Below are 27,207 nucleotides of genomic sequence, written 5' to 3'. Positions count from 1 at the left end.
CGAAAAAAACCGAACCGAAAAAAGCTTTAACCGCGTGGCCTTAACTGTCACCACTAATTTTTTCTTTCAAGTTAATACTATTTTTATTTTTAATGGGTACAAATAATAAATTTAAAGCTTATGCAATGTTAAACTAATCTAACCCAATCCAAAATAGTATTTTCAGTGAATAAATTATGTTCCACAGACTGTGACAAGTCACGTCCGTGGAATGTCACCACCCAGACCTTTTGCTAATCCCAAGTAGTTTAATCCTTAATAGAAGTACTTTAATCCTTGATAGAAGTACTTTAATTTTTTTAATGCATAATAAATAATTAAACATACATTAAAATTAGAGTTGACATGTTATTTTCCTCAAAACATATATTCAAAGTAACTTTTATGTGATTGAAGCTCATGTCACCAGCTCAAGTGTCACGTCTATAGATAGAGTTGTTAACATCGCTTCCGCTTCATCGCTAACACAGCGCTTCCGCAGTGAGGCAAATTTTTTGCCAGCCAGGTTTGTTTTGCCAGCCTGAAATGACGCAATGATAAATTAAAGCAAAACAAAAATGAAGTATTGTCAGTTTAAATAAAATGGCAACCGTCATTAAAATCTTTATAATGTTGCTTTACTTTTTCTTACGGAATTTTTGTGAAGTTAAACATCTAGATAATATATACAATTGGGAGGGATATTACCTTGTAAAACCGGTAAAGATAGGCAAAACGACATCTTGACTCGACTTAAAGATTTATGATATATTTGAACTAAAATTTGGCATTTTTTTTAACAAAAAATTGGAATATTGTAAAAGATATCGTTATTTTATATTTCATTATTTATCGGTATCTCTCGTTATTTTTATGTATTCCGATAAACCGATAAAAAGAAAGCCAACATTATGGTTTCAACCGATAAATTTCCAGTCAGTTATCGTTTCAAACAATAAGGTATCGTTTCATAGACAAACTCGTATCGTTTGATATCGTTATCGTTTCATGTCTTTATCGTTTCAAAATATCGGTTCATACCGATATACCGATAACGATACGTAGACCCTGATTAGCAACATTGATTTATATTGAAGAAAAAACACTTGTTCATCAGTTTTTAGACGCAAAAAACAAGTTTGTTTGTGAAATTTTCATTTTTGGGTATTTTTTTATTTAATTCAAACTATTTCAAGCAATAGTAATAGTAATAAGTCAAATTTATTTTGCTTGTTATTTATCAGAATTAAATTTTGTACAAAATAGTTTTTATAGTTTTTTCAAATTGAAATCTAGCTCAATTGCAATAATATACTATAATTATTTTACATATTTTTATTTGATTTGTATTCATTTTTATTTATCCAAAAAAAAAGAAATTAGTTCCAAATAATAAAGAAGTTACAACGCTTTATAAAAATTTCCGTAATTAACCTTTACTACAATACGTTTAAAATTTTTTTAAACATTTAAAAAACGACGGCGATACGCCTTCTCTTTGCTCCTGCCAGGTTTTGTGTTATTGCAATATCTTTAACAAAATTAACAAAACATTCACCAACTTAATTTTGTCCGCATATCAATCCCATTATTGTTTATGTTATTAGGAAACTTTATTGTTTCGACTTAATATTTGTCCGATCGATCTCATAATCATTTGCGCTTCATAAAACAATTCTATTTATAGTCACGCCACACTACACAATTTGTTTAATGCTTAATAATAAAATTGTATTAACTAATTATATTTATAGTCAAAAATGTATAGATGCGTTATGTACAGAATGTTAGGTGACACGTTATTCATACTATTAAAGACATACATATATATGTCTTATGAACGGAATATTAGGCGACACGTTATTCATGCTATTAAAGACATTACATCACGTATGAGATGTGATGCAATGGGAAAACTGTTCACATCACAAACAAAAACAGCACTTATTTACTTTTTAGTGTTAAAGATAACTTTAACCTTTTTAGTGTTAAAGATAACTTCAAACATTTGTATGAGCATAAAGGTATCGAATTTCAAAATATATTAGAAGTTGAAAATACAATATCTAAACATTTTGTTCATATTACCCATATGTGAAAAATTAAAAAATAATTAAAAAAAAAAAATGTTTTGGTGTTATTTTAAGCTTAATCGAAACTCATTAATTACATTCAAATTTTATTTTTCATCAATTTCATTCAAAATTAAACTCTTTTATTTTAATGTCTTGTTTTTTTAAAAATTAAAACCCCTTCAATTCGGGGGGAATTTGTTCAAATTGCAATTATTTGGCTCAGACAAAATTAAAGGTTTTAAAATAGGCTTGGTTGCCCAACCATATCTAACCACACTTCTTTTTTTGAGGGTTGCCGTAAACATTAAACCTGAGTTTTTATTGACATTTATATTGGTTAAAAGCGATAAAATTCAATTGAATTTTTAGCAGCAAACTACTTTATTCTAACTTTTTAATGCATAAAGCTGTAATCACTATGACAACTAATTTTGCACTAATGCATTTAAAAGAATACACATTAGCTACATTGCATTAAAAAGTTAAAAAAAAACAACCTGTTAAACAATTTTTTGGTAACGAACAATTAAAGGCTGCTGAATTCCTTTGTGTTCATTTGATAAGTATAAACTCTATTAGATACTACTTTTTCATAAATTTTAAAAATAAAATAAAATAAAATTTGAACAGCTAATTGATGTGGCATTGTAAATACCATTTTTTATAGATTGTCATGCTTTCATAACATTCAACATTTCATAAAAGGAAAAAAGAAGAATAAGTTGTTAAACAAAATAATGTTTTTTTAATATTATCAACAACATCAACGGCTACCTTACTGGTAGTATTGTTGTAACTAGGCAGTTTGTTTTGCTTTAGTTACATGATTGTTTTACTTTTGTTTCTAATTCATTTAGGCAACTACTTAACATTTTATGTGAACTGTTTCCACGCTGAAATATGGAAAAATAGAGTAACAAATAAGAAGCATGACTATGCTTAATAAGTTTTATTTTAATCTCAAGGAACCCAGAAAAATTAAAACACTTCGTAAAAACGTCTCTGACAAACTATAAACTTATCATTAATTAGTTGGTTATAATTTTCCTGATAAACTACGATAAAGATAAACTCACAGATTTTAACCTTAAAAATATAAATCAAAATCTTTAACAATCAATTGATAAAGTCTACTAACTTCAACTTAAATATTGAATAAGTCCGTTGTTTAAAGCTTACCAATTAAATGTAACATATGTTATACTTGCCGGAATAAATTAGCAACCAAGTGTAAAAAGAAAACATTAGGATAAGCTGGATGTGTGTATTTGTTAATTTGGTTATATTAACTTGCGTTATCTGTATTAAATCTGCTACTGCGGCATGGACTGACACAAATGGTCAGGTGGTGAACAAAAGCAGAAAAAATACATTTTCAAAAAATACATTATTAAATACCATTTTATAGCTATTCAGCTTTTATAAAATATTTTGTATAATTATCATACCGTATGCTTCTAAGCTGTTGATTAAAAAGCATTATTATTTTTTATTTTAAACTTTCTATATATATTTTTTTTTATTTGTTAATATTTTTTGTGTTACTAATAAGCATGGAATATATGTTAATTTTAAAACCTCTCTTTTTAGTGCATAATTAGATAAAATCAAGTATTATCTTTTAAATGAGCTATTATAGCACTACTTTGCACGTAAGTTGTCGAATAAGTTTCAAATGATGGCGTATTTTAAATCCTTTTTTTAGTTAAAATTTCACTTACATAGTCGAATACCTTTTCGGTCCAAAGCGGTTCAGTTATTTGAGACTTGAAATACATTCTTTAATATGTAAATTATCAATATAAGCTTGGTTTATAATCCACAGATGTCCGCCTGGTCTCTAATAATGGTTATTACAAGTTAAATGATGTATCCGATTTTATGTGGCGAAAATATTATATGTATTTTATTCTAAATGGTTATGTAATAATTGGGTCTCAGCAAGCCTAGATTAGTGTTACAAATTTGTTTTATTATTTATTTATCTTAAAATACCTATTTATAAAATTTTGTAAATGAAATTCATATTTTTATACAGTTAAAACATAAAAAACGTTGATATTTATTCATATATAATACAAGAAAACTTGAACTTAACTAATCCTAATATTTTGGATGCAGTTGTAAATGGCATAAACTTAACTGCAAATAATAACCTGTCTAATTTCATAAAACATCTTTGACAAAGGTGGAGTATATGCAAAAACTCTAAAAAAATTTTGAAGAGATTAACAAATAATGGCTACAATATGAACCAATATCAATTCAATTTGTAATTGATGATAAGAAAATTTTACTAAATGCTTCCACTGATAAAAAAATTATACTAACTGCCAGACACTACATCCAACTGTAGTACCTGGCAGGCCCCAGATGAATTTTTATACTTTAAGTGGTAAAACAAAGAAAAGAAGATTGACGCCATTAGTTGCATCATATTCATCTTAAGAACTGTTTTTTGCATCAGGTTGTGGTTTGCGCCAAGATGGTAAAGAAAAACAAGCTAAAGCTGCTTTACAACTACCAGAATATATGAGTTTTAGTTCCAAAAATAATTTTAAATTAAAATTTTTATATTGTTATATACACAAAAAGGTTTAAGCTTTAGATTCCTTTTAATATGGATTATGTAGTAGTTTCACGAAATATAAAATAGAGCCCTGAAACTGCATAAAATTATTTAAAACTAGTAATTGGGAATGTGTTAAACTTTATAAATGCATAAAATATTTTTTAATCCGACTGCCACTTTAATATTAGTCTAGTTTATAACATTGATGCTTTAAGAAAAGTTACTTAAGCTAGTAACTATGCAAAATGTACTTTTGCCAGGCATTTCAGGTGTCACTATCAACTGAATAAAAAATCCATAACACCACTACATTGGTAGGATAAAAATATCAATGTAGTAATTATAGGAGTAATCCAATAAAGTTATTACTTTTTCCAGTTTATATTTGTTAAGGTTATTAAAATATGTGGTATGAGGTATCCATAGCAACCTAAAATTAAAACTAATGTCACCATAGAAACCGCAATCCTCAAATTAATAAACAGTGGAAAGACGGTTCTTGAATTTTTTTTTATAACAAGTTTTTAATTTTGTCCAGTGAAAGTGAATTCTGGCCCACTGTGAATTTCAGCAACTTTGAAGTGAAACAATATATAAGATCTTTTTACAAGATGTACTAAAATACCTAATCAATTCATTATAAAATAAAATGTCTCAATTGTTAAGATTGAAACATTTTATATTATGATGAATTGATATTTATACATGCTAGACAATCTGATATTAACAACTAATAACGAAGTGCTTGAAGGTCTTGTGGTCGAAACTTAATTATTGATCAACTTAAACCTGACGACCATAATAAAAAAAATCTTTGTTACGCAAATTTAAACAGTTGAACTTTTTTTAAATTTCTTATTGCACCTCTAAATGCTTAAATTTAGTTTTTCAATTTATCTTCAAAATATATTCTAATCTTGATTATCCAATGCCATTCATTTGAAGGTCAGTGGTCTTTAAAATAATTACAGCAATACAGCGGTTTTGACAGGTGATTTAGAGGGTAAACAAAAGCTTAAACATCGAATTTAGATGACTTCACCAGAATTATTTACTTTTTGTGCTAAAACTTTATCAGTATGTTTAACCACAATCATTAAAAAATCGAAAAAGTTTGATGTTTAAAAAAAGGAGAATTTAATATCTTATTTTTCAAAGTTGATAAGCAATGAAATTAAGCTAAATTTGGTTACCATAGCAACCATGGTAAGTTAATAATGTTACACAAATAATTTGATATTTGCAATTGTTCTTATTTTATAGCCTTTGACTGTAATCGTTTATATGCGTTATGATGTTGCATATTGCGTTAAATATAATAGCGGTGTTCCTAAATAGTTGCATTAGTTGATAGCGTTTAGTGTCGCGCAGTGTTATTATTGTAGAGCTTGAGTACAACATTAATAGTTTTAATCTTTCTGGCAATATTATAACATATATAATATTCATATTTTATTTATAGTATCACAAAATGTTATAAACAGTTAACGCTATATAAATAATATTTTAAGACCTTTTTTTTATTTTGATTTAACTTTAAGTTTAGCAGGCTTCTTTGTCTCATCTACTCTTAGTGACTGTCGTTATAAACAATTTTTTTAACTCTATAACTGATGTTAAAAGAAATTTTATGATGTTGACCAAAATAAAAACAACCACAAATGATATATTTTAGGTTTATAGTGTGTTATATACTTCAGATTACATTTATTGTGTTATAAAATTCAAATTAATATTAATGATTATAGGTTAAATATTTATGACCCTGTTCTAATTAACGATTACAAACTTTGGACGTTTACGATTTGTTAACCAAATATTTCTATACCAATCGTTTACCAATTGGTTAACTAATTATGACTGCCAGTTTTAATATAGTTAACTATATTAAAACTAGCAGTCTTACTTGGTTGGCAATTAATTGCAGATTTTGAGGAAGTTTTAGATATCAAAGTAAAACAAAATAATTAAAACAAAAAAAAGTTGAACAAGTTTATATTTGTATTTGCTCTTATTTTAAATATAACTAAAAATTAAAATTTCGTTTCAAAGCGTTGCTTACTCGTTGCTCAAATAATATTTTTCTTGTATACTGAAAACATGAGTTAAATTTGCTTCACTCTTTTGTTTATTGTTTTTTTTTTTACGTATTACTTACTAAACTATAAAACTACATGCAGTTCAACATTTGCAGGTCAGTTTTTGCAGGTCAGTTTTTACTTACTATTCAAGTGCATTGTTACGCTGTAGGATAACCTCGCCACTTTGTACAATTGTGATTTGAGAACGAGTTTTTTCGTTTGCTTTCTGACTTTCTTTATAACGATATATAAGCTTTTTCAAGAATAGATGGTACTTTTGATTTGTTCCATATATTAAAGGATTTATAACTGCATTTGTGTACGTTAGCCAATAGGCTATAATTTGCCATATTTTATTATGAACCGGATTTTTTGAAAAAACCATGTATAACCAGGTAATTTGGTTTGGTAACATAAATGTTGCAAAAACAATAACAAGTGTCATAAATAGTCTAAACATGCTCAGCGTTTGCTTTTTTCTGCTTTTTAAAATGTCTTGATATATTTTATTTGAAATCCTTTTTTTAATACTTTTTTTATGACCTTTTTTCTTGTCTATCTTAATATCTCTTTTGTTGTATGTAATTTGTTGACTAGATGTAATTCTACTTCGACGAACACTTTCATCGTTTGTTGCTTTCAATTTAAACCACATAATGAAGTACAAGAAACATATAATTGGAAGAGGTACGCCGTATTGAACAGCAAAAAGAAAAACGGTATAAGTTAAACTACTTGTTCGGGACCATGATTCAGAACATTGAGGTTTTCCTTCGACAACTGAAATTTTTAAAGTTGCACTATACGGTATGACACAACATAACGCAGATAAATGAGTTAATAGTAAATAATGACTTCTATTTGCTATTCTAAAATACATAAACGGAAAGCATATTGCAACAAAACGTTCAATCGCTAAAAATACTAATGTCAATGAACCAGATATTACCGCCATCGTAGATAAAGGGTGTATAGTATGACACCCAATTTTACCCAATGGAAAGTAACCTAAATATAGTTCAACTATATGCAACGGGATACTTGAGAAAACCAATGTGAGATCGCATATTGCTAAATTCATTATAATTCTATTCGACAAGGCTTTTTTCTTGGTTTTTAGAACAAATAAAACAACAAAACTATTTCCAAAAAATGCAAAAACTAAAATGAATATATTTATAGTAATTTGTACACTGGTTGGAATAAAAGACACAACTTGCGAATCACTGACGCTTGAAATATTTTCAAATTGTTTAATCTTTGAAGTATTGAACATTTTTTAAATAAGAATATTTCTTTCGTTGTTTGTTTGCTACATCTTTTGCTATTTACCTGGTGCACACAATCATGGTGGTGATTTTATTCTTTATCAATTGTATCGTTTATCGATTGGTTGAGTTAAATTTTCTGAATAAAAGTTTGTTTCTGCATTACGTAATATATATATATATATATATATATATATATATATATATATATATATATATATATATATATATATATATATATATATGTACACACACATGTTTGTGTGTCCACATATATATGCAAGAACATATACATGTAATGGACACACATCTGTGTCCGTGTGTCTATTACAAGTATATATTCTTGTAAAAGAAAAGTTATTATAAATGTTTGTTCCATAAACTATTCAGTTCATTCTGTTACTGTTATTACTTATTAGATGTATTTAGTTAGTATTGGAATAAAAAAAACTATATATATATATATATATATATATATATATAGTTTAAGGAGTATGCTGCAGATATATAAATATCTGCAGCATGCTCCTTAATAAGTTCTAATGATAAAATTACGCTGAAGTAATAATCTTTTTTAATAAAAAATTATTTTAAGGTCGCCTCAAGACCCTTAAACATTTACTGGGTCCCAAACTTTTCTCTAGTTTTTTTTAAGTTTATCTATTTAGGTCTTAAATGAAGTGAAATTATATAAAATTTAAAAAATAATTATAATTTTATAAAAAGAAAATTTTTTTTAGATTTTACTAAATAGCAATTGAAACTTTTTAACTAAAAATGTAAAAAGTTAATTTTTATACAATTTTTTGATTATAAGTTTTTTTTCGATGTTTATTATAAAATGAGTATTATTTTTAAACTTATTATAGAGTGTTCCATAACCCAAAGCAATATCAAAGTTATCAAAGTAATAAGAATTATTTGCCGCTTAAGCGAAGATTGTCTTCAATGCAATCTTAATTTAGTAAAAGTTCTTAATTAATGGTTTTAATGTAACGTAGGTGACTTCCTAAAGCAGTTAGATAGTTGAGTATAAACAACAGTACGTCTACAAAATATATATAATTTAAAGTGTTAGAAAATTTATTACCATTAACTGTTGTTTAAAGCAAACAAAGTAAAACTTTCAAACAAAATCAATATACTTCTATAAAAACGAATATAAAACCGTTTTTAAACATGTTTTCTTGTTTTAATACAGTGTTCTTTACTTTTGCAAACAAATGTCAATATTAATAAAAATTACAGAATCATAGTGTGCTAATTACTGTTGTGTTTAACCTTAGAGAAAAATTTTGTTAAAATCGGATTAATGAAAGTAAATATCACTGTTTTCAACCATTAACACATATTAGTTTAGTTTCAAGATTCAGCAGGAAATTTAAAAAAAGGCGTTAAAGTTTGATATAAATTTTGTTTAAAAGTCTCGAGTGTTTTAGCAACCTCATTTTATAGAAAAAAGGGGAGGGTGCATTTTCTTGCTGAAAAAATGGGTCATTTCTTTTGATTTAAGGGCTTATTCAAAACTTTACTTTAAAATAAATTTCTTTTAATAGTTTAAACAATATTTACAAAGAAATATTTTAAGCAATAATAAAAGAGCGGTACTGGTGTTTAGATACCCTAGCTTTATCAACTTGGGTGGGGGGCTAGCGGTTTCAAGTATGAAAGGTAAGCAAATCAACAATCTATTTATACACGCAAAACAATATTTAACAGAGAGCTTTCTATGACGATTTCGAAACATACTAGTAATGTATTTAAATATGAAAATTAGGAATCTTATCATTAAAGAAAACATTTTTTTGTGTTAAAATACATTTTGTGGTTGAATGAGTTTGCAAGCTCAATGCTTTCAGTAACAAACATCAGCAACAAATATCAGCGAGGAAACGCAAATAGTTAAAATTAAGCAAACGTAAACAAAATTAGTTTGTATACCTACCTCTGTATAGACTAGTAAACAAAGATCTTATACAAAAAGACGGTTTGTATTATGCACGTTTTATCATTTTTTAAAAATTTCAAAATATTTAAAAAATTAAACGAGTCTTTAATGTTTTTATTTTATTGTCTTCGCAAATTCGACGGTAATGCTTTTAACATGGGCGCTTCTATGAGAAGTCAATAAAATAAATTTGAGCCATTAATATTTAATTGAATATCTCGTTGTTCTATTTTGTTGTACGAGACTCTATTTTATATAAAAATACAACTTATTTGTTAACTAATTGATCAAATTTGCTAAAGGAATTTTACTGGTTAGGACAATGGTTTTTATTTTTCTGTTTACATAAAGTTCGTATATGAATTTTTTTAATATATTGCCATAGATTCAATATATATCATAAGTAATTCTTTAAAATCTAACCAGAGCAAGTAAAAAAGTTGCCTTAACTTCAAGTTCCTTTAATTAGTTAAAAATAAGAAAAAAGAAAAAAAAAAACTAACAAAAGTTACTTAAGTAATAAATTAAAATATATAAATAAAAAGATTAAAGCCTTTTTGCATATTGACACCATGATAGGATGGCCAATCATATTGACTGAAAGGATGTGGTTATACTTATATATCTAAATATATGTAAAATTATGTATCTATATATATCTGTGACTATTGGTCAACTACGATAAATGCAAATATGACATTTTGCAAGAGAAGAGTTTAAAATTTTGATTTGTTGCCATAAATGGGGTAATAATGAAAAATAAATTACTTTTCATAAAAATAAATTTTTTTTTTAAAACTACAACAATCATAGTTTGACCAAACGAAAGACCAAAGGTAGTATAACAAAACTGCATATATGTTTAAAAATAACCAATTCTGCACTTACATATACATACAAATATATACATATATATATATATATATATATATATATATATATATATATATATATATATATATATATATATATATGTATATATATATATATATGTATATACACACAAATATATATAGATATAGATATATATATATATATATAAATATATATATATATATAATATATATATATATAATATATATATATATATATATATATATATATATATATATATATATATTTGTGTGTGTGCGTGTGTGTAATGTGTACGTTTGCGTGTGTAACCTGCAACAGCAAAAATTTTGATGAAAACTGTCCCAACTGTTATTACTTAAAAAACTATCAACACTACTCGACACTAATCCACTTAAAAAAAATTTAATTTTGACGGATTTTGACAAAAATTTCTGCAAAATATATAATATATCTTTTATCATTATTTGTCAAAATCTAAAGAAATATATCCCCAGTGACGGATCCAGGGGGATGGGGGTACAAAAGTATTTCAATATCCCCCCTTCACCAACATCACCAAAAATTCCTGGATCCGTCACTGTATCTCCCATATAATATACAGTATCGTTTTTATATAAAAACTTCAAAAATAATAATCTTTTATTAAATGTCATCAATTTTAACTTTTAAAATTAAATTTATAATATGAAATTTATCTGGGTAGTTTTAAATATAAATTATGCGATCTAATTGTGTTTAAAAACAATAATCCCGTTTGATTTTTAATTATTATTCAGACTGAAAAAACATTAAATTACTTACTAAACTTTATTTATTATCCTGTAACCTACAGTTTTGTAACAGCCTACAGAGCACCGTAGGGGACAGAGTAAATAAAACGATTTGACGCACGTTTTAAACCCTTTGTTTTATTTTTTACGTTATTTTCCTTTTTAACATTTTGTTGATGAATTCTATGTTAATGATAACATATAGTTTGAGATGTAAGGTAATGAACAACTATTTTTAATTCTTCTTAAAATGACACTTTATAATGAATATTAAAAATATGTTCACTGACGCGATAACAAAGACTGTCCAGGTGTCAACAAAAAAAACTATTTAAAAATACTTTCTTTGAAAAAAAAATGGTTTTTTAAATTTTACAATAAAATTTTTCAAAGTTGATATTAACTATTTAATTCATATTAGGTAATCATACAGTTGTCCAACGTCTCTATATAGAGACGTAAGAAAACTACGAGTGCTGATTGTTTTGTTCTGTTACATTAACAAAAAACTACACACACCTACTTGATTAAAATTCAAGCAGCTCTAAATACTAACACTCTTCGCAACTCGGTAAAACAAAGCAACTACTATACTTTTCAGATTTAAATCTTTTAACAAGAACTTTGCTTTTTTTATTACTTCAAAGTTACTTTTATCACTAAAAACTACTTGTTTCCATTTTTTTACAAAAGTCTCTTCTTACACTACCTTTTGAGTTGATCTCTGGACGTCAGCATAGGTCTCCATTGCTGCACCAATGTTTTTTCTAAGTAAAATGTTTCTTATGATTCAAATTGTTTGATGGTATTTGAAGTATTTTATGGTTTTCCTTAAATGTGTTTGTAAGCTTATAACAACTAAACCTTAGATTGGCTTTTACTTGATGAAATGAAAGTCTGTTTTTGCGCTCTGTAGTTTTTTTTTTGACCTGTTCTTCATCCTGCTCTGTGTAACTTAACTTTTAGATCTTATCAAAATGTAAAAAGAAAATTTAAAGTTTTTATTGTTACATTTAAAGCTAGTTTGACATTTTCCTAAAAAAGCATATATATATATATATATATATATATATATATATATATATATATATATATACATATAACTTTTAATAGGAAATTGTCACTAATATACAAAAATCGTAAAATGGGTTAAGTAAAAAGTAGAACCGAAATCGAATAAAAAGTTTGTGCCAATTTTTTAACTATGGTTTCTAGTATAATTTTTGTATTCCTTCCGTAAAACTAGTTTAAAAAAAAAGTAATATAAAGTGACCTTGACACTGATATGTTAGTTGTAGAGAAATAGTTTTCTCTACAACTAAATAAAAAGTCTCTAGCAAATATGGTTTCTTTTTTATTGTTTTACATTTTATTTATTGAAAGCACTGTAAAGATTATACGTATTATACGCAATCAACTATAAAACTGTTATAAACACAGGATCAAATACAGCATTTTTGGTGTTTGAGATAGCTAACCTCCAGAAATGTAACAAACTCCAAGCATTTATATGTTTATGTCAAATAAGGAAGCTTTGCAAAAAATTGTAAAGCCTAGGAACAAAAAAACCCCAGAATTTACGATGCCCCTGCACCAAACTTGAGAGAGGCAAGTTGATAAAATATTTTACTATTTTTAACTAAATTAATATAAATCAATAAGCTTTCAATTTCATACAATAATCGTTTTCAAAACTTATGACCACGTAAATTTTAAACCATCCTTCAGTTTGAGAGGGGGTTACAAATTTTTTGTAACGATAATTTTTGAGCGATAAGAAATTATTTTATGAAATTTGAAATTAATCGATAAATATTAATTTAGTAAGAATATTTAAAAAAATATTTTATCAACTTTTTGTTTAACGTTTGGTGATGTTTAAACATCATTAAATGGTTTAAACATTAAAGCATAAATTATCATTCGAAGGCTATAAAAAAGTTATAAAAGTTGTAAAAGTTAATGTAGCTTCAAAAAATAGTGATAACTTAATATATGCTTAAATAAACTGAGATCTGGAGTATTCCGAATATTTCGAAAGTTAAAACACATTGGTATTTATTTACTTTGTTAATACTATAGTAAAAATACTTAAAACTTTATACATGTTTATTTTTATTCTTAATATATTCTTATATAAATATATATATATATATATATATATATATATATATATATGTTCTTTTTATGCTTCCTTTAATTCATCACTTGAATCTAATGATTACACTCTACACGATATTCCAGACAAAAATATTAATTTCATTAAAAAGTCTGATAACTCCGGCTTTTTTTGATAAAAAAAAATAAGTTGTGTTTTTTTGTCTGCTGGAAAATGACTTTGTTGTTCCTAATTTTAAAATAAGTTATAGTCTCTAGAAATTACCTCATTATCGTCAAACCAGTCATTAAAGAGTTTTCAACAAGTTTTAAGTTTTTTCTAATTTATAATTTATAATATCTTCATTTTTGAAATGTACTTTCTAAAAACCAATACAAAATTCTTGCAACGAACCTTTTGTTACAAAACTCTTGTACGAACTTCCTGTTCAAAACTCTTGTACGAACTTCCTGTTCAAAACTCTCAATTTGTTAGTTGTAGTTAATCAACAACTTTATCATGCGTTAGATGGATACGGTGACGCAAGAGCCAATGGCTTCGACATAATTTGACATAAAACCGCCGTGGCGCAGTGGTTAGAGCGCTTGCTTTAGAAGCAAGAGATCCAGGGTTCGAAATGAGCTCTGGGTATATTTTGCTTCATCGGTAAGGAAGGAGGCGTGAACTTTCTAGTTAAATGCTCTTCCGCAGTGCTCTGTGACAAGATGGGAAAAAAAAATCAACTTTTTCTAATAAATAAAGTTAATAAACAATTCTAATCTGAATTTAAGATATCTCCACTAACATTGCGGGCTCAGTTGAATAATTTTATCCACAAAAAAAAATGTTTGAAAAAATGATAATTAAAAAGAAAAATGTTTTTAATAAAGTTTGCATATATTTGCTAAAATAGTTTCTACTATATATTAAAAGTTATTATTTTGAAAAATGCAAAAAAGTACCTGGAACTGAAACGTGTTAGATACCCATTAAAATTTTATTTTCACGTGCGGAATCAATTTTCAAATTATTTTTTTAATCAAAAAGGTGGAATATTTTTAGTAAACTCATCTCAGAAATTACACATTTAACTTACTAACTTTTATATATTTACTTATGAAACATCAAAAGTCATTGATAATATATGAGTTTAGCTATGTAACAATTAAATTATTAATAATATCATAATTAATACATTATTATTAATAATGTCATAATTAATGCATTATTATTAATAATGTCATAATTAATACATTATTATTAATAATGTCATAATTAATACATTATTATTAATAATGTCATAATTAATACATTATTATTAATAACGTCATAATTAATATATTATCAAAAATTATAAAACTAATAGATAAAATAATATTATGAAAAATACTTAAAGCAATTAAGGCGATAAATTTTATATTATGAATATAAATTTTTAAAAATGTACACAAATTGTCAAAAAAATTATACACATGTTTATATCAAGTGAGTTCTTAAAAAGTTGCGGTTTTAAGTTTAATACATATTTTTATATGCTAAAATAACCTACTAAGTTGGTTTAGACTATTCTCTCCACCTTATTCATTATAAACAAATATCAATCTATAAACAAACAACTTATAAAAATCTTAATGTTTTTTAATAAATTTTATCTAAATTAATTCTTTTAAGAGTAAGTATCAGTTGGCCATTCCGAAAATACTTTTATCAATATATAAAATTTGTATGTATAAAATAGGTATTTTATAAATATATGATTTTGATAATATCAAATTGAACGAATGGTAAATAATCAGTGTATACAAAAAAGAAAGTATTTTATGCAATCAGGAATGGTATACAAAGCATTACAACAGCTACAATAATAATAACAATATTTAATGCAATGCAAAACTTATTTTTAAAGTATTGCAAAAAATACAGTTATTTTCACTTTTCACTTCAGAAGAATGAGATTCTTATTTTCACTCTTAGTAAAACAAATATAACAAAAAACGGTAGCTAAAAAAGCAGCTTAACTTAGGATGTTTAGGGTAAAGAGAAAAGTAGTTTTTGATAAAATTTAAAATTCATTGGGTTTATTAAACTTTTGTTCATATGTCTCTTTTGCAAAGAACAAGATTGCATTCCCGGACGGGAGTTGGCAACAGTATTTTTTAAATCTAATAAACATGTTTTGTTAAGTAAATATATGACCAATAAAGCCATAAACGAAACAAAATTTGAATTAACAAATTTTGAATTAGTTTCTTTATAATCTAAATTTTCAACTTGGTTATCAACCTGACATTATCAACCTGGCTGTCAACCTGATATTTCAAAGAATTTTTCTCTAAACGAAGCATTAAGTACCCGGGAAGATCTTTAAATACTTTTAAACAAGTTTTAACTCGTGCATGTATAGGCAATATACGCTTATATAAGCAAAAGTATATTCTTTACTTTTACTCTTTCATTCTTTGTCTACACAATTAATAACCAAATGTAAAGTTAAACTGCTAAAGACTAAAGCAACTCGAATAAAATATTTTTTAGGAAAGAATTATAGAAGACAAATAATTAATTTTAGTTCCAGTACTTTTGAAAAAAGAAAGGACCTAATTCATTTATTTAAAATAGCTAAACAAGTAATTTAACACTGTAATATTCATCTAAGAAAAAAGGTTTAAAATACAAAATAACACAATTAAATATTTACTGACGATAAAATCTTATACTATTATAATCTTTTGTTTTACTCATTATTTTTAAATAGAATAGTTAGCAACTAATTTAAACCGATGTTTTTTGGAATCAATTACACACAGTGGCAGATCTGTAGGGAGGTCGAAGAAGGAGATCGTCCTCCTCCCCCTTAGATATTTTGGAAATAATTTTTTTTTCCAAATTTATATATTTAACAAAGCATGTTGTTTGAAAATGGAAGTAAACTTGGGTGGCTGTTTAAAATAGATTAGAAATTTTAATAAACATGTGTAGTGCAAAAAAAAATTATATTAATTATGGACTATTGGAATACGACGTTATTTCACAGTTACATAGATTAAAACAATTTAAGACTAATATTTTAAAAAATTTTTATGATTTAAAGCTGAAAATTGGCCCCCTCCCCCAACCCCTTTATTTTATTAGAGTCTGGATTCACCGAATCAAAAAAACCTAAAAATTGTCCCTTACTAGATGGCCTGGATCCATCCCTGATTACACTTAGCGACTTCAAATCATAGTTGGATAAACATTTAAAATCACCATATTTTGATTTATAAACTCAAATACTACGGCATAAAAAATAAAATTTTTAAATGGTTTAAAAGTTATCAATCTAACAGAAACCAATTTGTACCATTTAACAATGATTATCAACCCACTTTTCTTAATATAACCTGTGGAGTCCTACAATGTTCACTTCTTGGACCTCTCCTTTTTTTTAATTTATGTAAATGACTTAAATAAAGCTTCAAAACTAATGAGCATTATGTATGCAGATGATACAAACTTATTCCTTTCAAACTATGATATCGCTGAACTTTTTAAAACAGTAAACGAAGAACTCAGACATATATCTAATTGGTTCAAGTGTAATAAGTTAACCTTGAATACTAATAAAACAAAATGGGTTTTATTTCATTCGATTACAAAAAAGCGATTTCTCCCATCAAAATTACCTCAAAACTTTATCGATCGAAAGGAAATAAAAAGAGATTTTGTTACAAATTTTTTAGGTGCTTATCTTGATGAAAAAGTTACTTGTAATCACCATATTGATTATATAAGTACAAAAATTTCTAAAAACATGGGGATCCTATATAAATCACGAATCTATTTCAATAAGAAAGTCCTTATACAACTTTATTAGTCATTTATACATAGTTAAATTATGCCAATATTGCTTGGGGAAGTACAGAAAAAATTAAGTTGCAACGTCGTGTCTCCGTCAGAAATGCGCAATCCGTATAATCATTTTTACAAATTGTTTCTCTCATTCAAAGCATTATTTTATTGAAATGATATATATATATATATATATATATATATATATATATATATATATATATATATATATATATATATATATATATATATATATATATATATATATATATATATATATACAGTTATTCACAAAAGTTTAAACGATTACATAATTTTAATATCTAATCTTCGTATTTTCTTGAATAAAAATCTAAGGGAAATAGATATCAAAATAATTTTTTTTTTTCCAATTTGGTAAATAGGTTATTTGTTATTAGAATAAAAAAGTAGGTTTTGACTCATTACTGTTTACTCAGAAATTTCATTAAAAGATAGGTGATACAAATTAAGAGGTTTCACAAAAGCTTAAACGATTTTATTTAGGATCAATTATTTGCTAATTAATTGATAAATCGGATGCGAAAATTTTTTTTATTTTTAAATAAAGTTTAAATGAGAGTAGTTTACCTATCTCTCACAACTTAATAAAAAATAAAGATTTTCAAAAACAGAATATGACAGCATATTTCCTAATTAAGGCTTACAAGCCTGAAAAAGCTTACCCTATGAGAATAGTTATATCAACTATTGGCACACCTAATTATGGAATATCTAACTACTTAGTTAAAGCAATTCAACCTATCTTAAATAAAAGAAAAACACGTTTAAAAAATTCGTTTGATTTTATTAGCAAAGCAAACTCATGGAATGTTGACGAAAACGAAGTTCAAGTTTCATTCGAGGTAATAAACCTGTATCCATCAATTCCACTTAAAGAAGCTACTTTAATTCTTATAGACCAATTAAATAAAGATGGTTCATACAGATGTTCTACCAAGCTTACTATATCAGAAACAAAAACACTTATAGAGCTTTGTTTACATAGCTGCTATTTTTGTGGAACAACGAGATCCATGAATTGGAGTATTTCGGTCCTATTGGTCTTTCATTTATGGTTGTATTGGCAGAATCTTTTCTGTAACATCACGAAGAAAATGCTTTCAAAATTGCAATGACATTAAATCCTCTTCTCGAATTAAAATCCTATCTAAGATACGTCGATGATAGCCATGCTAGATTTTCAAACATCCAAGAAGCAGAGAAATTCAAAATAATCTTAAATAAACAACACCTTGCAATACAATACACAATTGAGACAGAAAGCCATAACAAAACTCTGAATTTCCTAGATATAACAATAATAAATAACAGCAAAGGTAAGTATGAGTTTAAAGTCTACAGAAAAGAAGCCATTACAAATATTCAAATAAAACTGCACTCGAATCATAACCCAATCATGTTCACAGGGCGTACTCCATATGCAGTGTTACACATTTAAAAAACGAGATAAACTTTCTTATTCAAGTTTTTAATGAAAAAGGGTACACCGAAAACCAACTAAAAAGTTTTGCAAATCAAATTAGGAAAAAACGGTCCGTAAAGAACAATAGAATTCAATCCGAGAACAATGCTCTCCCAACAGTATCGCTACCGTGGATACCTTCACTATCACCAAAGTTAAGGAAAATATTTAGAAAAGTCGGATATAGAGTTGTTTTTAAATCGAATCCTAATTTAAGAACATTACTAACATGTAAAAACAAATCGAGATTGCCCCAATATAGCCAGCCTGGAATATATTTAGTTGAATGCAATTGCTAAAAAAAGTATGTAGGAGAAACAAAGTTACAAATTAGAACAAGAATTCAACAACACCAAAAAAGTTTATACGATGGCAAACATTATCAATCAGCAATTGCCACACAAGTTTAATAAATTTTAATAAAGTTTAATAAATTTTTAAATGTTTAATAAACCGGCAGTTTAATAAATTTTTTAACTGGCTGACGCCAGTTAAAAAATTTATTAAACTGTTTTAACGTTCAAAAAATTTCGTAATATTTAACGAGCTGACGATGCTTTTGTCCATAACCCTGTGAAAATTTCTCAAAATAAATTATTATTTGTATTAAGAGAATTCGTATTGTTTGATGTTGTTTTTTTTCTTGGTAATATATATATATATATATATATATATATATATATATATATATATATATATATATATATATATATATATATATATATATATATATGTATATATATATATATATATATATATATATATATATATATATATATATATATATATATATATAACTTTAAATGTATTCTATAAAATAGAGTGCTCAATGATCTTAAAAGAACAGAGCAATAAGATAGAAGATAGATAGTAGTATTCGATATATATGTATACACATATACATATCTATCAAATGTGTAGATATTTAAGAATGCTTAAGATATATATAGTGCTACTATTAATATATCCATATCAATAGCAAATTAACAGATTTAAAAACAAAGAGGAAAACATTAAGTTGAAATACTTTTATCGTAATTCGTTTAAGTTGTTGTTCCAAGGGAATTAAAATATTATGGGGAGTTAATTTGTTTCGCTGATAGGGTTTAATTTATTTCAAAGGGAATTAATCTATTTTGAAATATATTAACTCCCTGGGTAATTTTTTACGCTACGGGAGTTAATTTATCATGGGGGTTAATTTACACAGACTTTTTTGTTTTTGAATTTGAAAATCACCATTGCATTGCTCGGTTGGACGATTAGTCACATAAGAGCTCATTTGTAAAAATCACTGAATCACTGACAAAAACCTGCACATTTTATTCTTGAGACTATATTTTAAGGAATAAAGGTTAAAGTAAACGGAATACCAATCCAGCGTAAAACTTCATAAATGGGTATGGGTTTGCTAGGACTTTCGCTTGGATGTTTCATCATAAAAGCATTTGCGGCATGTTTATAAAAAATTTAAAATGATCCACAGACAGTCTGTCTAAAGGTTGTAGCTTGTGACTGCGGTAAGTTGGTAATGTCAACATGAAAATTCCTTTTTTTTGCTAGATCAGTTGTCCTAATATACTGTTGTATCTTGTGATTGTCTAAAATCAATAAGATAGGTTGCTCTTCTGAAAATTTTATTGATATAATAAATTGTTGCATAAATAAATAAAAACAATCAGATTTCATCCAACCTGTCACGTGACCTGTACCAACTGTTCTTTGTAAAACACTGTGCATCATCGAGTCTTTGAAATGCACTCTAGGAAATATCATAAATGGTGGATTTGCGTTTCCTACAGTACTAAGTGCAGCAAGCATTGTAACTAGTTTACCTCTCTCTGCTGAAGTAAATTTTATATCATTTTACATCTTATATTTAGATAAACATGTTAGAAACAAGATCTCTTTTCATTTACACTGAAGGTTTTCTTTTTTTTTAAATTTTCTTTGTTGAATAAAAATATTTACAATGAGATAGTAAATATATAATAAATAGCCGGAACAAGAAGAATACATATACTGTCTTATCGCCGAGCCCTGTTTACATTATCGCCGTTAGTTAATATTAACACAATGCTATTAAAAATTTTCACAAAAAAGAATCGCTTATAATTGCCATTCAAATTATATTATTGTTTTACAACTGATCATATAAGTAAGGATATCAATAATTGATCATCTTATAACTGAAAGTGTCCCATGATCAACAGCGTAGCGAATTTTAGTCTCAAGCGAGCAAAGAAGGTTTTCAAAGTATTATGGACTGAAATTTTGTAACTTAAGTTGAATTCTCTTTTTCAGATGGTAAAGATTTTTTGCTTTGAAATCATTGGAATAGACTCTCTGTTTTAAGTAAGCCAAAAATGTATCAATGGGCCTTAATTGCGGTAAATTTGGTGGATTAGCATCCTTAGAAACAATGGTTATATTAAACTTCTTATAAGTTTCAATTGTTAGCTTTGCATAATAACAGCTTGCACTATTAGGCCAAAATATATATTTTATATTTTTGTGATGCGAGTTGTGAAGGGAACAAGTTTCTTTTCAATGCATTCTTTGGAATATATTTTTGTATCAATGGCATTATTCTTAATTGCAAAGAAAGGTTTTGATTTACCAAACCTACTGATTGCAATCCATACTAAAACTTTCGCTTGAAACTTTGATTTAAACTTATATTTGATATTATTTTCAGTTTTGTCTTGACTATAAAACTGTCCTGACTTTAAAAGCCTATCCTGACTATAAAAGACTGTCCTGAATATAAAAAACTGTCCTGAATATAAAAGCCATCATTTCTTGGTGTGTTTTGGCTGCTCAATGTAAAATAGGACTCGTCATCCATGATAATTTCAAACTCATTTGACGGTAGGAAAAAGGTTTTTGAAAGTTTTAATAGCCGTTGTTTTTGTTTAATTTTTTGAATATTTATATTTAAATAATTAAACAAAAACAATTATATAATACTTTTTAAACGATTATATAATACTTTTTGAAATATTTAAGTCCATGCATGTTAAAAATTTTATAAACATAACTTCTATGAATTTCATATTTTAATGTTGGGTTTTCTTTAGGAGATTCCAACTTTATTTTCAGCCTTGTTAACGAGTGAAGTAATTTTTCTTATGCCCATTTTGTATGGTTTTTTGCCGCTTTCCGAATTTCTTAAGGTAAATATTGTCGTCAACTCTTTTAATAATATTATAATTTGTTCGCCTTGCAACTTTCATTCGCATAAAATGATGCACTGTAAATGTATTTTGTCTAAGTCATCTAAATAGAAGTTTTCAATAAGCTGTCTTTTGTCGTTTTCTTTAATTCCATCCGTTTTATTTATATAACTTTAATTGCCACAATCAGTATCAGATTATGAAATAGAATGTCTAGTGAATATATTTAACTTCGAACTGCAGAAATATTCGAATTTGTTCGCAAGTTTCGAACGTTCGAATTTTGTGCAAATTTTTAGTATCCTCAAGTTACTATTTAAAAATTAACATTCGAACAAAAAGTTTAAAAAAAAAATAAAACTAAATTACAATACAATTCTACGCAGGTATTACAAAGGCTAATTAGCATGATAAGATATTAAAAAAAACACAGTACCATAAATTTTTTGTTTTAATACGAAACAAAAATCAGTTGATCAAGACAAATCAAGACAAAAATAAGGGAGTAGTGATGACTTTTTTAGTTATTTTTTTTTTCTAAAGAGAAATTTAAAAAAGTTCATCAACAATATTATTTTGAATGAAGTTTTTCCATAGAAATGGTCCAAGATATTGAACTTAAAATGAACCGATTTTTAAATAAGATCTTGGAATAACAAATTTATCATTTGAAAATTTTGTGGGTTATCTATGAGAAATTTTGGTAAAGTAAGAATAAAAGATATTAGGAGATAAACCATGTCTTGATTTAAACATGAACATCATAATTTGGTATATATTAAGCTTATAAATATTGAGTATATTAAGTTCATTTAAAAGAGATTCTCCGTTAACAGTTCCGTTAACGCCAATTATTATCCTGCATCCACGTTATTTACCTTAACTTTTTTTAAGTTTTTTATAGTTGGCATTTCCCCATGTAATCATGTAATATTGCAATAGGAAAGATAATTATGAATAAATGAAAAATGTGTATTTTTGAAAGACTAAATATGGACTCTAGAGCACAGAAATATTTTTGGAGATTTTATTTCTAATAGGTTTAATATAAAATTTACATAATATATTTTTATCTAATATCACCTAAATAAATTTAACAGTTGATTCTCTTTTAATAACTGCATTATTCATAAAGAGGTTGGGTAATTTTAAATTTAGTTTTCTCTATATTTAATGAAACTTACTACTTTTAATTCACTTATAAATATTTAATAATTCTTCATTAAATCTTTTAAACAGATCTTTTATATTATTGTTTGAGTAAAAAAAAATAAGAGTCGTCAGCAAACAAAATAACATTTAAAATTTTGAATGCTAAATATAAACCATTTATATACAAAGAAATAATAGTGGTCTTGTGAATAATTGATCCCTGGGGAACACCACAAGTTACTTTGTATTGTTTTCTGTTTGACAGGTAACTTTTAAACCAGAGTAAGTTATTGTTTTTTACTCAATAAAGTTCTAGTTTTTTGATAAGTATGTCATGGTTAATTGTGTCAAATGCTTTTGACAGATCAAATAAAACTCTTAGTGTTTAACAATCATTATTGAACTCATTGGATATATAATTTACTAGTTCAATTTCTCTATGAGCTGTTGAGTGATTTTCTTAAATCTAAATTGTTTATAATATAGTATATTATTCTCAGTTAAATAAATATAAAGTCTATCGTACACAATACGTTCTAATAACTTTGAGAAGCATGATAAGACCCTAGTTCTATAGAATTTCTATAAACTTTTGAAACATATGAACTGTAGAAATTCTATAGAATTCTATAGAATTTCTATAGAATTTCTATAGAATCTTTGTTAATTTCTATAAAAATTGCTATTGAAACTTTTTTTCTACATATATTTTTATAAAAAAAAAGTTTTATGGCAGTTTATTTAAAAATCAATAGAGATTCTATAGAAATTCATTATCAAATAATGGCGCTAAAGTGCTAGTTATTCTTGTTGGTTTGTTTATTGCTAGAATTATATCATACTGAATATCTAAAAAACATCGAACAAAACAAGTTTATATTATTGTAAGCAGTTGGTATTGTGGTTTATCTTCCTCCGGCTAATTGCCATATTGAGGCCCTACACCAAGGCCCAAGATGACAAGTTTAGCTCAATAAAGAACATCATAATCCGCTTCAAAGGACTAAGAGTAAGTGAGTTTAAGAAGAACGAAGTAAATAAGATTGAACGTAAGAAGAGTCATTGAAATAGCTTATAAAGTCATTATTTCGATGATCAACGACTTGCGCAATCTGTTTCATTTACATTGAGGTCATTACGCAATTTAAATTTAATAGATTTGTGAACAAAGATACTAACACCCCCACCAACGTGGGTTTGACGCAGTTGTTGAACTAATACGTAGTTCAACAATTACTAATAGTAATAGTAATATTTGAAACATGATAAATAATTAAAAAAAATAGAAAAAAAAAAGTATACAAAAATTTATGGTTTGTAAAATATAAGCTTTAAGTAAAAAAACCTTTGTTATTACATAGCTAGTAAGTTCATATCAAAACTGAGAAAAAGAGAAAAAAGATTGCTTTCATTTAATTTACGTTAGTTTACGTTTATAACAAATAGTATATAAAAAGTCAATATTTGTAGCTGCTAAAGCACGAATTAATTAATTAAACGCGCAGCTCATCTTCAGTAAAAGATGTACTATTTGTAGCTGTAGAAAAAAATACTTGTCAATTCTATTCTTAAATGCGTTAACTGACGGAGCCTTTCTGCATGCTAACGGCAAGTTATTCCAATCATTGACAATACAATTTGTAAAAAAATTATGGCGAGCATTATTATATGTAAATTCAAGCATTAGGACGTTGGATGGCAATCTGCGAATTGGTGGATTATGCCAATAAATAATCTCAAAGTCGTTTTCTAGTTTAAACTGTTGGCTCAAGTCGCCACATCGTCTGCGAGTTTCCAAAGTAGTAAATTTGAGACGCCGCAGATCTCAAAAAAGCTGGTCAAAAAGGAAAAAAGAAAAGTTTCGACACGGTATTTTTGGACTATCAGGTTGGCTTTAGTGATGTTGGGATTACTTAATGCCGGCTCTGCAGAAGATCAACTGTTCATTTCGTGCGATATATTGCAGGTCGCGGCAGTCCTTTGTCTGTCGTGTTTGCAACCGTTAAAGCTAAAAAACTGTATTTTCTTCTAAAATAAATATTTTTGTTGTGTGCACGTGAAACAAATATTTTCAAAATGGAATTCGTTTCACGAGGTATGTACTAATAAAAAAACAAAAATATTATTATTAAGTCATTAACTATAAACTTTTTTTTTTTTAATTAACTTAATACAGAAAAATATTTTATAAAATTGAAAAATTTGCTTTAAAAATAGAGATAAGTTACGAATTCCACGACATTCCACTTTCATTTACATTGTGTTTGTACGTATATAGTATTATTTTTGTAATTTAACATTCAAATTCACCTACTAGTACCAACTTTACTTTTAAGCCATCTTTTATATGACAGTTGCAAAATGCCGTTATTGAGACATCTTGAAAAATGAAAGTAAAATTATTTGTTTATGAGCTACATTGGTACAATTTTAATTATAATCGATGTCTAGAAGCATTATAAAGAATATTAAAAGTAGAAAAGGACGGAAACAACGCTATCTTCTACACAGTGAGATGAATAACTTAGAAAAAGACAACGATCGCCACACGCACCGCCACACAGTGATTACCATTTTCCAATCGTCAAGATATGATTATAAAATAGATTTTTTTAAATTCAGGTTTATCAGATCCACCGGTTGCCGTATATGAACTTTCGAGGAAAAAGATCTTCATTATAACAAAAGAATATTTTACAAACGATTTGCAAGTGATCATAAAACATTTTGAAAAGACATTGACAGAAAAGATTGGATATGCAATTTTAATTCCCGACGACATGAGACCTACTATTTCTGTTTTAATGACAAAGATTAGAAGCAAATCTAAGGAAGCAGCTCAACAACAAGATTACTTTTTCAAAAAGAACGAAAACTGGTTAAAAACTTCAGTAAATTTTCAGATTGATGCAAAACGTGTAACTGTAAATAAATGACCAGGTCGGCCCACCGGAAATTTCGAAACTTTATCTGATAGGTCCAAAAGTAGGAGGACTAAAGAGATGCGTACGAAGTTCAGTCCTGCCGAATTATCGTTCTCTACGCAAATGAGTCTTCGATCTTCAAGGCATTCAGACACTGCTAAGATTGTGAATGACGTTACACTGTCAAGTCCATTCAAGGCAACAAAATACAAAGAAGGCTTGCAACTATCATTATCATTGTCAGCCTTTTATGATTCAAATGAAGCTCTGGCACTTCTATTAAACCTAAATTTGACAAAAGATTTGTACCAGCATTTGAGAAATCAGGCAAAAAAAAGGCTTAAATACACTTTATCCACCATACTCAGCTGTATTGGCAGCAAAAAATTGTTTCTACCCTCCAGACGACACCTTAAATTTTACCGAATCAAAAGCTGAGGTACAGTTGCAAGCTTTATTAGATCACACCGTTCAACGTGTTTTACTGATGAACCAAGACAATATTACATATAAGAGTGATTCAGAAGTATTGAATATGACTTTTATTTGTAAGTGGAGCCTTGACGGAACATCCGGATAAAGCATTTATAAAATGACTTTTGAAGATCCGAATATATCAGATGCAAATTTATTTTTTGCTTTGCTTGTTCCATTGCAACATTTAGGTGTAACTGAAGAAACGATTGAAGAAAATCTCTTATGGAGTAATCCAAAGCCATCTTCAACCCTCTTTTGCAGACCTCTGAAATTGCAATTTACAAAAGAAACCTTTGAAAATATTTTAAATGAGAAAACGCATTTTGACAAACAGATCGAAAAACTCCAACCTTTAAAAACAACCATTTAAATGAAAAAAATCACCAACACAAAATCTGCGCAATGGTGTTATCTCTGCCAGGCAACTTCCAAACAAGTTAATAACATTGATGAAGTTTTGAAAAGACCGATAACCAATGATTATCTACAGTACGGAC

At 26.8% G+C, this 27,207-nt stretch overlaps 1 protein-coding gene across 3 annotated transcripts; it reads right to left on the bottom strand.

The window, feature by feature from the left end:
* Nucleotides 1-6,609: 6,609 nt before the first annotated feature.
* Nucleotides 6,610-14,743, bottom strand: LOC105849427 (rhodopsin). Of its 3 annotated transcripts, none has more exons than XM_065793830.1 (2): nt 14,609-14,743; nt 6,610-8,114 (listed from the first exon to the last, which is right to left on the bottom strand). In XM_065793830.1, the coding sequence occupies exon 2, from the start codon at nt 7,981-7,983 to the stop codon at nt 6,850-6,852; it is 1,134 nt and encodes a 377-aa protein (XP_065649902.1). In that variant the 5' UTR covers nt 7,984-8,114; nt 14,609-14,743; the 3' UTR covers nt 6,610-6,849. The 3 variants fall into 3 exon arrangements, with proteins under 3 accessions (XP_065649902.1, XP_065649903.1, XP_065649901.1); XM_065793831.1 differs by lacking the exon at nt 14,609-14,743 and adding an exon at nt 9,921-10,014; XM_065793829.1 differs by lacking the exon at nt 14,609-14,743 and adding an exon at nt 9,066-9,228.
* Nucleotides 14,744-27,207: the final 12,464 nt, after the last annotated feature.

This window comes from Hydra vulgaris, chromosome 03, assembly GCF_038396675.1.
Source record: "Hydra vulgaris chromosome 03, alternate assembly HydraT2T_AEP".
Lineage (NCBI taxonomy): Eukaryota > Metazoa > Cnidaria > Hydrozoa > Anthoathecata > Hydridae > Hydra > Hydra vulgaris.
The sequence above is the reverse complement of the archived record's forward strand: the minus strand, read 5'-3'. Positions and strand labels throughout refer to the sequence as shown.